Source organism: Phascolarctos cinereus, unplaced genomic scaffold (assembly GCF_003287225.1).
Source record: "Phascolarctos cinereus isolate Bilbo 61053 unplaced genomic scaffold, phaCin_HiC Scaffold_3;HRSCAF=262, whole genome shotgun sequence".
NCBI lineage: Eukaryota > Metazoa > Chordata > Mammalia > Diprotodontia > Phascolarctidae > Phascolarctos > Phascolarctos cinereus.
In genome coordinates, this window is record NW_027555736.1 from 48,810,233 (window position 1) to 48,824,022 (window position 13,790).

General features: G+C 39.4%; 1 protein-coding gene across 1 annotated transcript in view; it reads right to left on the reverse strand.

Annotated features, from left to right (window-relative positions):
* The window catches only part of SIN3A (SIN3 transcription regulator family member A), a 39,106-nt gene that overhangs the window by 8,054 nt on the left and 17,262 nt on the right, over positions 1-13,790 (reverse strand). The window contains 8 exon segments of the mRNA XM_020994564.1: positions 307-480; positions 5,025-5,194; positions 7,322-7,379; positions 7,381-7,896; positions 8,606-8,789; positions 10,043-10,281; positions 12,601-12,717; positions 13,197-13,407. Of these exon segments, the coding sequence (XP_020850223.1) occupies positions 307-480; positions 5,025-5,194; positions 7,322-7,379; positions 7,381-7,896; positions 8,606-8,789; positions 10,043-10,281; positions 12,601-12,717; positions 13,197-13,407 (1,669 nt within the window).

Sequence of the window (13,790 nt, forward strand, 5' to 3'; positions counted from 1 at the left end):
TTAAGGCTTGGACTGAACCAGAGATGACCTTCATAGATGTTTCCCAGGGCTAGGATGTCAAATCAGGCAAATGGTAACAGTGCTGGGCAATCAAGATTAGAAAAAGCGAGAATCAAATAAGATCTGTGTAAAACCTTCTAAAGCTGTTATGCACTAAACAAATGAAAAGGTTAGTATTATTATATTGACAATTTGGGGGTAAATAATTCAAGTGAATCAAACAGGCCTAAGAGGGCCAGTGAGTCCTCCAACTGGGTTTCTCCAGCCACAGGTCCTGGGAATGCTAAGCCTCTGAAGAGCTCTCACCTTAAAGCAGTTCTCATCTGACATGAGCTGCTCTGCTTTACGCTGATATGTGGATTCCATGAGGGTTCGAGAGGTCTGTGTATTTAGGGTGCCACCTGTTGCACTGTTGCCGTTTTCTGATAAGTAGAGGTCGGTCACTTGTACACAAATCTCATCACTTACAATATGCTGGAGCTAGGAAGGTGTAAAGGGAAAAGATACAAGGAAAGAGAATCTCAGCACATGGACCGTATATACATACTAAGTCAACAGCTCTACATTGCTCACATTATTTATTCAACCTCTTCTCGTTCATTCTGAGGAACTCAGAAATTTGCTTGTTTAAGGAAGAAGCAAAAGCAAAGAAAATAAAACATAATTAATTCTATAAGAACTACACTGTTATTGTGAAAGGAAAAAAGAAGCCAGGCCAAACCTTGGAGTTTCTCAGCATTACTGTTCATGCTTAGAAAAGAAAGGCTAACTGATGAACTCAATGGAGTAGAACACTTACAAAGTATCTTAGCATCAATTAACCCTGCATTCACTTAAGGACAACCACAAAAGACATTTAGACAATGATTAACAGTTGGAATTTCATGACTGCCTCATTAAATAAATCCTGCCTTTGTCGATTCTGGCAGTTAGAATTGACACTGTTGAACTAAATGATTTCATAAGTACATGATCTGAAGTCAAACACTCAAGGCATAGACTGACCAAAGCAAGAGACCAAACCCTGGAGATAAGCAGCCATCTTAAAATCTTCCTTCTAAACCCTTCTTGCTACAAAATGCATTTCCATCTTGCTACAAAATGCATTTCCATTGTACGAATCCAGTCTCCTTTTTTTTTTTAGTCATCATTTTTTATAAGGGCCATCATAAAAAGCTCCTACACTCTACTGATATTTATTAAACTAGCCTTGGTATAATTCCTTGAAAATTAAATACAAAACAGTAGCACAAAAGCTCCTTGAGGGAAAAGTACAGTTTCCTTCTTAGCATAGTTTTTATTTAGTGATAAAAGCTGAAATCTTCTGTTGAGCAGTTCAGACAGGAGCCAGCAGGCAAAAGGCATTAATGAATGGGTGGTGAAATAGAATAAGGAGTGAAAGGAAGGAAGGAAAAAGAAAGTAAGGTCTAGGGAAGGTTTTCAAGGTCAAGGATTCTCAAACATGAAAATAGAAAACGTCCAATAGAGAAAGAGAGATGAAAGATAAAAAGGAAAAGGATATAAGTGATAAAGTCCAAGAAAAGATGAAGGCTCAATCCAGCATACAGGTGGAGCCCTGGGAAAGGAAAGGCTATAAATGGGAATGAGAAAAGAAAAACAGTAGGATTATTTGAAAAGAAAGGTGTAGTGACAAACACTTTGAGACAGAATGAAGGGAAGCATGGAATAGATGGCTTCAAATGATTCATGTAAAGTAGGAGATGAGACTGTTTGCTATGAATGAAGGATCAGAATTTATAGGTTGGTGAGTATATTCAACGTAACCACCACTGTGGGGAAAAGGTCACATTGAAATAAATAATTCCAGAACAGCAGTGACAGAATGAATGAATATACCACAGATTCAAACAGTTTCATTATTTTCTGTAGCAGATTTTACCATCCCAGGAGCAGGCATTTAGAGTAACCCACAATTAGTAATGTGTATGGCAAGGCACCAGAGGGTCAGGAAAACAAATGACTCTAGGAATCAGAAGGCACTGTTGAAAACAGCCGATTTTGATGTCTATGCTAGGCAGTGAGGCAAGTGCAAAGTGAAGCCAGAAGGAACTAATGGAGCAGGAGAGCATCATGATGGCAACAAGCAGATGGGGGAGACTTAAGATAATTAGAAAGGTGAAAGGTAAGGAAACTGTAATTGAAGGCAAGAGTTCCATGTGTAAGATTTTGTATCCTGTCATGATTCAATATTGCAACTCTCAAGCTCTGGCTTGGTAACTGTCTTAGATGTAAGTCAATGACAAGAAAAATGATGCTATGTATTTACTTTGAAAGAGAGGATGTGGCATCAAAATAGATAGCAGAGGGAAGACTGGAAGTGACAAGATAGAATGAAAGTAAAGATGAATCCTCCTTCAGTGGTTGGAGGGAACAGGAGAAGGAACATCCTCAACTGGAGGATGAAAAGAATTTGGGGAAAAACAGAAAATACTAAATCTATTTAAAATTCAATACTATGGCGGATTTCAGAAAAACCTGGAAAGACTTAGATGAACTGATGCTGAGTGAAGTGAGTAGAACCAGAAGAACACTGTACACAGCAATACCAACACTGTACAATGACTAACTATGACAGACTTAGCTCTTTTCAGCAATACAATGATCCAAGACAATTTGAAGACTCATGTTGGAAAATGCAAACCACATCCAGAGAAAGAACTATGGAGTCTAAATGCAGATCCAAGCATACTAGTTTCACTTTTTTTTTGTCTTGTTTTTTTCTTTCTCGTGGTTTTTCCCTTTTGTTCTGATTCTTCTTTCTCAACATGACTAATGTAGAAATATGTTTAACATGATTGCACATGTATATCAGATTGCTTGCTGTCTTGGGGAGGCAGGGAGGGAGAAAAAATATGGCACTCAAAAATTTTACAAAAATGAATGCTGAAAACTATCTTTATATGTAATTGGAAACAAAATAAAATACTATCAAATTTTTAAAAATAAAACAAAATTCAGTGCTATGAGTCTGCTGAGTGAAACTTGCTCTCACTTTCACAGAAATGGTATCAAGAAAACAAGTACAAGGTTGCAAAATGGACCAAGAGGTGAAGGGCCAAACTGGGAACCAGGGAAGGCCTGCATTCAAATCCTTCTGGACATCACCTGTGTCATCAAATCACCAAGGCATAGGTTGCCATATGTAATAAGAAATAATACCTCTGCTGTACCTACCTCATAGGGATGCTGAGAGGATCAAATAAATATACACTGCAAACTTTCCTAATGATTTAAGCTTTTAAGCTTATGGATTTCACACTTAATGAATGGACTGTTTACATATTTAAAAATCAGCCACCAGCAACTGCCCACATTGCGTATCTTCTGTTTTTACATTGCCTCCATTTTCCTCAGCTTCCCTTCTCCCTCCCAGAGAGTCAGTGTGCCTTCTAACAATTTTTATAAGAGGAAAATAAATTAGCAAAATCAATCAACATATCAAAAAAATTGAGTTACTTTTAAATCACTTTGTACTGATCTGGAAGCATTAATTCCAATAAATCACAGAACAGAATTTTAGAACAGAGGGGAATTTATTCTAAGTCAAATCCAACCAATTACCTCATTTTATTTATGATGAAACCTTACAAGGTCACCTGGGGACAGAGACAGAATTAAAACCCAGGCAGGTCCCTCTGACGCCCTGTCCAGCATTCTTTCCAGACCACATGGATTTCCCAATTACAACCCAAAGTGTTGGAAGGAACTCTAGAAACCTTGTTCAAATCTCCTTATTTTAGAGATAAAGAAACTGAGGCCCCAAGAGGCGAAGCAGCTTGCCTAAAATCACAGAGATAACAAGTGGAAAAGGGCAAAGCTCCAAAGCCCTGCTCTTTTTACTACACTCTGGGAACACAGGCAGCAATCTATTATAATCATTATTAATACCTAGAAGGACTCCTGCATCACAGTCACCAAAAGTCTAATCATTTCTTAAGCACAAAAAGTAAAATTAGTTGTGCTGACAATTGTTTTCCAAATGTCACAATCATGAGTGATTTTGAAAAAACCATACTTTTTTAAAAATCTAAGCTGGATACAATTAGAGATGCATATATACACTAACTGCTCCAAGTTGAATACAAGGGCATTTAGTATCAATAACAAATAACTTGGATTAGCCACTGAAAACAACAGCACAATAGTAACATTTTCACCTCATCTAGTTGTAAAACACATGGATTACAGTTTTCTGCAATATTAAAAGCAATAATTCAAGAAACAGAGTCACAATGGATTGCATCCCTCTAGAGAATTCAGAGCTCCAGACTCTGGGTAAACTGTTCATTGTGCCCTTATTATTATTATTACTGTTGTAAATAACTAATTTATAAAGCATCCAGTTAAAACCCACAGGGCTCTGGGTAAATAACAATTAAAGGAGCGAAAGTAAAACATAATCACCCACCATGACATATGGAAACAAAGGGAACCACTGTGAGAAGAGATATGGAGGAAAAGCATGAAAAGCAAACATCTGTTACAATATGATATTTTTTCCTTTTAAAATAAATTTCAAGTACTAAAATGCAAAAAGATGGAACTGAATGGATCTTGAGAGAAAAGGGAGCTTTACACCCATGGGGTCTGCCTCACCACACCAGCTCACCCTTCCAGCCTGCTAGCAAAGCAGGTCATGGGGTTGGGAGGGGCTGGAACTGTTACAGGATATTTGAATGACCAAGGCCAATCCTATTTCTCTCAATGTGGACTACAAAACAATGAAGCAGAAAACCCCAGAGCCTTGGCCAAAAGGGTCAATAAGCTAATCATATGCTTCTAAAAAAAAATAAATAAATAAAACACAGGTCTTACTGATAATATGAGAAAACAGACAAAAAAACTAATAGTTCCCACCCCAGACCACAAAAAATCTGCAGAGGCTTTTTTAAAAAAGGAAACTTCTTTCCTTGATTACTACCTACAACTTTTTCTGCTCTATCTTTGCGAAAAACTCTCCCTCATCTACAGCCTTCATCAAGGAGTGACCGTCCTTTCCTCACCTGTCTGACAATACTCTGGATCAATTTGTCCATGGTAAAGGCAATATAGGCATGGATAGTGAACATCTCTCTCAGGGAGTCCTCGTACTGGGATGAGTCTATGTTGCCGTCCAACAGGCTCCGTACCATATCCAGGAAGGCTGGGTAATAGTCTTCTACATCGACATCCACTGTGGGAAAGAAGCAACAGATGATTGAAGTTTTGCCTGATGCCCAAAATACCAAGACAGGGCAGTTCCCTCAGGAATTCAACAAAGCCACACAAGCCCTGAGGATGGAGACAGCTGATATGCTTAAACAGGTGGATAAATGACGAGCCTGGCCTGGTTGAGAAGAGGGGAGTGAGCCTGCAACGAATGCCAGCTTCTAAAATTAAATGACTGACCACTTTAGAAAGCTGGCTACTGACAGGGCTACTTGGCTCTCTAAGTGATTGTGAGAGCACAAAAATATCTCAGCATTGAGTGCCTTCAACAAGTTTCTGGACCTACCCAAGAGCGAAATGCTATTTTCTGGGCTTGACGGCATTCACCACATGTATCACTTGCTCAAAACCTATTTTAATTCAGAGAGAAGTGTTTGGCTCCACACAGGGTATGAAAGGAGGTCTCAGTACAATATTCAAGGGCTGGGATATCTCCAGACAGAAAGAAAAGAAAAAAAGACAAATCCTCTAGGACAGCAAAAAGTGATCTGCAATTAATGATAATCTCCACATAGGTCTGTCAGGATCCTTTTGTTTATGGATACATCTTCAACTATGCACTTCACAAAGTGAATTAACTGGTTAGTACCAGCTGCATATGAATCCTTTCACCCACTGGCTGAAATACAATCAAGTGGCTGTCCAATAGCTACTTAGCAACAACCAAAGAGAAAAGGTGAAGGTAAGAAAACCTATGGTGATAAATGTCTAACTGCCTAGGTCTTCTGCTTAAATTTCAATCTAAATTTCAGTATCTTATTTTTTTTTTAAAGATAAAATCAAGTAGAGTTAGGAACTGTTAATGTCCACAGAAGGCTTAAAAGATTATTTGGTGAAAAGTAATGACTGATGTACAAAAGAGAAAAACACAGACGGATAAATAACACAACTAACCTGAAGTTATGTGGTACTTTTGCTTCAAAACACTGCACGACAATAAAGTTTATTCTCTGTGGAATAAGTATTAGCTTTCAAGATTGAAATATTCTAAGTGATTTGCCACTAACCATATACACGGTAGTCACAGAAGGATTATAAGCTTTCTCAGTAGAAAATTAGATAAAAATTAGAATCACTAATTCTGTGTCTTAGAATTTCCATTTAATTCTAGATGTTCCTCAATCTTAAAACTAATTCACATCCTACTGAAAAATATCTTAGCTATAATCCCCTATTATCAACCCTTTGATGTGCAGACTGTGCTTAAGGAATAATGCCCAGACCTTTACAAGAACTTTCTATGTCGGCTCCCCAGACAAAAGTGAGTGATTCTGTCAAGGGATTTCTGACTTACTCAAGAGCATAGAAAGAGTCTATGAAAGAATCTTGGTTTGTAGACTAAATGTATAATTTATGATTTGGGATGTAGCTAGATAACACAGAATGTTCTTTTCAGTTCAAATACTGCAGCCCCTCTGCAGTTCCAGTCCATAATTTCCCTATTTTTGTTTCTCTGTTTCTCCCATTTCCTTTCATATTGTCTGCTTTATGTTCTTCACTTGAAAAATAAGTATCTTCCTACTCAAGTCTTCTTTCTGTTTCCAACTCCTCTTTGAGAAGCTCTGGCATGACCAGTAACTGCAATGGTCAAAGGGAAAAGGCCTGTTCACTAGGAAGAAAGAAAATATCTCTCACTGATATGGAACACAAACCCCAAGAAGTTCCAGCTCTGCCCAGGGCTTTATTGCTCTTGTGGCAGAGGCAATGTATGGAGTGTTTCAGATTACCTCCTCATCCCTGAAAAACCAGTGAAGCACAGTCATTAAGAGAGTGGTCAGCAATAAGACTGGGCAGGGAATTCAATAATAACTACCCAACCCTCCTTTGGACAGAGTAGTAATGGTTTTGAGACAGAGTAAGAAATACATTTTTGGACATAAACACAGTGGAAATTTGTTTTGCTTTACTATACACATTTGTTAAAAGGGTTTTTTCCCTTTTAAATAGGAATGGGAAGGAGAGAAAATAGATGTTTGTTAACTGGAAAATAAAATGGGGAAAAAGGACAAGTAACTAATCCATCTGTCCAAGTCCCACAAATAAAAGTAGTTCAACTGAAGATTTCCCCTCCCCCTCCCCCATGGGCACTCACTGGGTTCTTTGAGCCTGAGCTGGATGGCTGGACTGTCACTCTTGTCCCGCTTTATACCCCAGCACTTCCCGTTCCCATTCCCTCTCCCGGTTTTCTTCTTCAATCTGTCGCTCAGCTTGGGAACAAATTCTCAGCAACCTCAAGCACAGAATCTGGTGCAGCCGCAGAAAGATATACCAGTTGTTGTTGACATAGAAGAGGTTGTAGACATCATCCATCCCACGGAACTTCTGAGCTGCTGTGTTGCTGAACAGCAGCTTTGATTTCGGGGGGCTGCCACCCACCCCATTGTGCTTTTTGGCAGCCCCTGTGGCTTCATCCACATCCATCTCTTCCTCCTCTTCCTCTTCCACATCTGAGAGATCACCTCGCTGGGCAAAGAGTAGGTCTGGAATGAAATGATGCATGATCTGCTTGATCTTATACTTGTCTTCCTTCTGGATTCCCGTTTGCCTCTTTACATGGTGGATAATCAAAGCAGCTGCATCTTCCAGTATCTGTTTGTCTTCATAGGCGAGAGAAAGATGTGGGCCAACAGGAACTCCAGAATTATCTTCTGTAGCCTGCTCTTGCCTCTGAGGTAGGAAAGACACAAACAGCACACAGCAGCCATAAATTAGATGCTTGCCTTTGGGCAACCAACTCTCTCATGGCTACAGCATAACAACAAAAAGATGAGACAGGTACCCCAATACTATACAACGTCACCCAAAAAGGACATAAGAGTTCGTATCCAACAGTATCAATACTAATGACATTCTACCAGTATCAAGAACATTTATCAAGGACCTAAAAGGGATTGTGGGAAGCTTTGACTTTGTCAGGTGATGGGGGGGGGGTATAAGTAGGAAGGTTTCTGAGCAGAGATGTGACAGGTGCACAAAAGCAGGGCTTCAAGACGATGACTCTGGCACTGCCATGAAGGATGGACTGAAAAGAGAGAAGCTGGAAGAGAGAATTCTAAGACTAGGATGGAGACAGCAGATACAAAAAGGAATGGCCAGGCTGTTAAGAAATATATCAGAATTTGGGAAAACCATTCTCATTTTCTTCTGTACAATATAAGGGTTTTTTATACAAACCAAGAAAAGAGCACCATTCTGTCAGTGGAATTCTGGTTCAGGTATGAAGCAGAGTAAATGAACAAAGTCCCTTCCAACTCAGACACCCTAATTCACACACTGTCATCACAGATTAACTCAAAATGCTGCACACAAGAACACCACAGATGTGAAGGAAGCACAGTGTTCATGGCACCTACAGAGGAGATGATTCCCAACTTACTTCATCATAGATGCTCTCTATCTCATTCAGTAAGCTCTTTGACCTCAGGACCTTGGTGTCGTTCTGTTTGAAGTTGATGCCCTGGTGGTCCAGGGACTTCAGGTAATACTTCTCATTCTGCTCCCTCCAGACCTTATTGAACCCTCTCTGAGCTTCTCTCCATTCCTCCTCTTTCATCTTCAGCCTTCAATGGACAAGAACAAAAATAAAAAGGAATCAAGGGAGTGTAAGCACATAGAAGCAGGCTCAGTCAAGGAACCAGGAGATAGTTCTGCCTCATGCCATCATCTGCTCAGGCTTTAACAAGCACTCCAGTAGGACTGGAGACCTACTAATCTCCTGCCTCTAAACCCTTGGGAGTACACATCAATGTCTATAACTTACTTTAAAAATTGCCTAACAAGGAAGAGACTTTACTAAAGACTCTTTCCGTGAACGAATTTCATAGATTTCAGAAACTTGGACTGAAAATACCAACTCTAAAGAGACGGCAGAAAAAAAAATAAAAATATAAAAAAAGAGAAGACAGGGAGTTGTGTGAAAATTACTCAAGGACCAAATAAAAAGTTAAAACCACTAATGAGAATATAAGTAAACAGGTGCCTTGAAAAAAGGAAAGGCAGCTGAAAACCCAATCTTTGATTAGCTCAACAAAAAAAGTATAAGTAACTGAGGAAAATAAGAAGCATCTCAGATAAATAAAAGCGGAAAAACTGTATTAAATGGTGAAAGGACATTCAAGTCACAGTAGATATAAACCTGGATACTGAATAAAGAGAGATAAAAGAAGCAAGACTCTGTGCAAAACAAACCTTGGAAGACTCTGGTTTACTGAGGAAAAGTTATTCCCTAAGGACTTAAAGTTATATTTGGGACCATTTTTGAGTGACCAAAATAAAAATTTGAGCGAATTACCTAAGCCAACCCACTGCGGCATGACAGGAATGAAAATGGGAATTAAAAATGGATATACTAGAACTCTGCACCTCCACAAAGAAATTCATCCTGTACCTTAAAAGTCAAGAATTAAAACTCCACTGGAACCCCTTTACATAAAAAGAGAAAGAAAGCCCATTTTCAAGTGGTGCTCATTCTCCGCTACTACAACAAACAGATAATCTAACAACTTAAAAGGAAAAAAATGAATGTTCCCGGAACCCATCAGAAACAGTGAATTTCCACTAAGGAGAAAATTCTCAGCAGTCTCAGACGCTCAGCCTGTCACAGGTCACAAGGTGCAGACTACCTGAGAAGCTGGAGAATACGGAGAAAGCCGCTGAAGGATCTCCCTCTGCTCTGCATTCTGGCACACACAAACACACATACTCAAGTCTTTCCATAATGCCCAAGCTGTAGCTGCACACGCTCTTCAGCCTTCCTTTCACAGACACTAGCACACTGCCACACGTGACCTCCTCTACTGTGCGAGGACCGTACCTCTTCAGAACTATAGGAACAGCAATGGACGGGTTCTTTCTCAGGCCATCAATGATGTCAGCTGCTTTATCAGCATAGATCCTCTGAAGTGCTTTTCGGTGAATCACCTCAGAGGAGCCACCCAGGGTGTTGTCTAGGCGGAATTTGGCCTGCTCCTCAGCAGACAAACGTGAAAGTTTCTTCTGAATCGTCTCTAGGACCCGGATAGTTGCCAGATTGGTTTCTAAGACCACATCAAGCTAAGGAAGAACAGAAGGAAAAAAAAATCAGCGAATACACGCTTACTTACAAATTTCTACACGCCTCTAGTGGGAGACACCCTGTGACTAGAGCTGTCACCTTTTCCTAAATATTAAACGTGTCTTGCATTAAAATACATAAAAATTAACTCCAGGATGGTAAAATCAAATCTTACAGATAATTTTTTAAAAATTCACTGGCCCATTCACATTTAGCCTTGCTCTACACATAGTGAATTCATGCAATATAGTGTCAAAGCAACAACAGTTAACATTCTCACGTACAATTTTCACCCTATTTGGGCATATATTAACATTTATTTTAGGACCAGGCTGATTTTCTTGCATGCACTGTGCAATGAAGCTGTGAATTCATGGTGGGCCAAGGACCTGACCATCACTCTTCTACCTTTCATTTGGCTCTAGAACATAAAACACTGCAGGGGAGTCCAACAAGTTCATTTCACCAAAGCTGTCCATACACATTCCCAAAATATGTAACAAACCTGCCTCATACTGCCACCAAAGCATCTGGCCATCTATACATTGTTTGGACTTCCAATATCTATACCTACACACACACACACACACACACACACACACACACACACACACACCCCTTTCTCTCCTTACCAACATAATTCACAACCAATGAAGAGGGGTGTGTTCATTAGCAAAAATAAACTGGGTTCCCTTCCTAGCAACTGAATCCAACAAATATTAACTCCCCATTAGTTGCAGGGAGGACGCTGCAATAGGGGCAAAAGACAAAAACAATCTTATTTAAGAGTTTGAGTTTTTAAGAAAGCCCACTTTCTAACTTTGTATATTCTGATTGATTGGGACATTTTGAATGCTTCGTAAAAGCAAGGCCACCTTCTAACATTTACCTTCCTAGAGTTAGATACAGTGGGTGTCCCAGAAGTTAAAGGGCAGTCCAGACCTTTATTAAACCAGGACACCCTATGTGAGCAGCAGTGATATAGTAGAGAATGCTTGTGCTCTAATGACAGCTCCTGCAGTAACCCCATCCAGAGCACTTCCCCACAGGCCCATGAAGACAAGCAAACTCTCGATGTATCCCTACATCTCAAAGCACAAGAGCATTTGTATGGGTCCTTATAAACTGGGTAGGTGACTCTCTTCTGGCCCCAAATCCCCAGTAGGCAGGGCCTCTGGACTTTGAGGACAATCTCTGAAGCAAGCAGGGAGAGGAAAAAAAGCCTCCTTAAGAAAAAATAGCATCTGCATTTAATAATGGCTGTTTTTAAAAACCAGACCTCTTGTTGAGGACCTCCCCAATCAATGCCAACATGAATTTCTCCTGCTATTTAAAGTCTTTGAGAGTTATCTGGAGCTCAGAGGTCACTGAGGGGGCTTAATCAAGGGCCATATCCCCAGGATGGATCACAGGCACGATCTGAACCCAGGATTTTTCCATAGCACTGGCATGCTCTGATATTTTATACTTAGAACACAAATACCACGGGGGACAGGGTTAGACAGTGGGCAGAGCCTAGACCTCAGAGTCAAAAGACTCAAAACCACCTTCTACCTCAGACACAAGCTAGCTGTGGGATCCTGGACATATCATTTGACCTCTTTTACCTTCAATTTCTTCATCTATCAAATAGGGCATCACCCTTCCATGGCTGGTACAAAGATCAAGTGAGACAACACATGAAAATTGCAATATAAATTTTAGCTATTATTACTGAATCCAAAGCCAGATTTCTTTACATTTTACCACCATACTGCCTCTCATATACAAAACAGAAATATAAAATAATTTTAATATACACTTAAACAGAAATATTTACCAGCTTTAATAATTATAATATATGCATCCTAATATTTAGGGGCAAAAATTGTTGAAGCTTTGCTGACCTTGGTAAACTCTGGTAAACTATTCCTATACTAGTTAACTTTTTAAAAAACTCAAGGAGATAGATGACTATTTTTAGCCCACAGAATGACAACTTCTACCTCTCTTCTTTTATTTCCACCCTAGATTTCTACTTCCTCACCAACTTTAATATGTTATACCCCTTCATTCTTCTTTGAATAAGAGTTTCAAACTTCAGAAATACAAAATACAAAAATAGAAGTTCTGGACTTTCAGTTCGCCAACCTTATTAAGATGCCCATTTTAAGCAGTTCAAAGAAGGGAGACAGGAGGTACAGGGGAAACAAAAAGGCAAGTTTTCAACTGTTGGACCAAATTTTGCCATTTACAACCCAAACATGCTACTTCCAGATCTAGCATTCAGTGCCCTTATTCTACACAACCTCAGAATTCCAAGCTGGATGAAACTATACCTCAAAGCGTTCGTCCTCACATCTATAGATGTGTTCTTCATACTGTGTTTTCTTCGAGCTGACAAAAGTGGAGTCCTCAGACCATGATGGGAAGGACACCCAGGTATCGTTTAAAACCTTTTCGGGAAAAGTGTGAAGAATTTTTTTTTTAAAAGAGCTTTCATTATGGCCAGTTCGTTGAACTTCAAAAATGTTGCATTAATCAAACAAAGCAAAATTTTTGACTTCCCCCTACTTATATTTTGCCTTTTTAAAAATATGATCTCACTACTACTCAAGATAAAATAGTCCAATAATTTCTAAGTAACTAATAAGAATACAAATATCATGTGAGAGTCATCATTTCCTAGGTTTTTCTCCTCTAAGATTTCTCTATGGCTTTCATCTTTAACAGTTACTTGTTATGACTCCAACCAGAATTGTGTTTATAAAGGGATATTAGCTAAGAGAAGTATTAAATAAGAGAAACAATTTTCGATCAAGACAGTTTATCTCTCTTGGAGTTTCTGGCTTCCTTAGTCCAAACATACAATTTCTAGACATTTAGCACTCCAGGAATATGAGGATACAGGGTGGATCAGATTGTCACTTCTTACCTCCTTACACAGTGGTGTCCGTCCTGTGCATTTGGGCTGCTGGTAGCTCTTAGGCAAGGCTCGGTAGCTTGACCCCAATCTTTTACAGGAGGCATAATCTATCTCCATAGCAATGCCTTCTGTGGCACGCTCTTTTGGAAAGGTCTCCAGGTGAACAGACTCCTTATACCCCAAAAAATTTTTAAACCATGTGAACAATTCTGGGAATTTCCTAAAGCAATACAGCAATAAAAAAAAATTTGGTCAGTAACAGTTGTATTTTAAAGTATCAAGGCTTTGTTTCCAAAAGGAAGAACCACAACGTTTCAGAATTCTTCTTCAGTCCTGCTTCTGGCCACTTCTCAATGGCCAAGCCTTGCCTGAAGCCTCCAAGAAGCCGTTCTTGCTCATCTCTGTCATTCTGGGCTAACATAGAAAGGTACCCCAAGAAAAAGGCTAGGCTGAAAACGGATCATAAGCAGGGAAAAGCCTTCTGAAAAGTGTCTTGTTTTCTTTTAATGGCTGTGAAATTAATTTTAAAAAACCTCCATCCTCTCTTGTTCAGGCAACATCAGCTCAGGTGCTACCAATGTTCATGTAATTCTTGGGACCCAA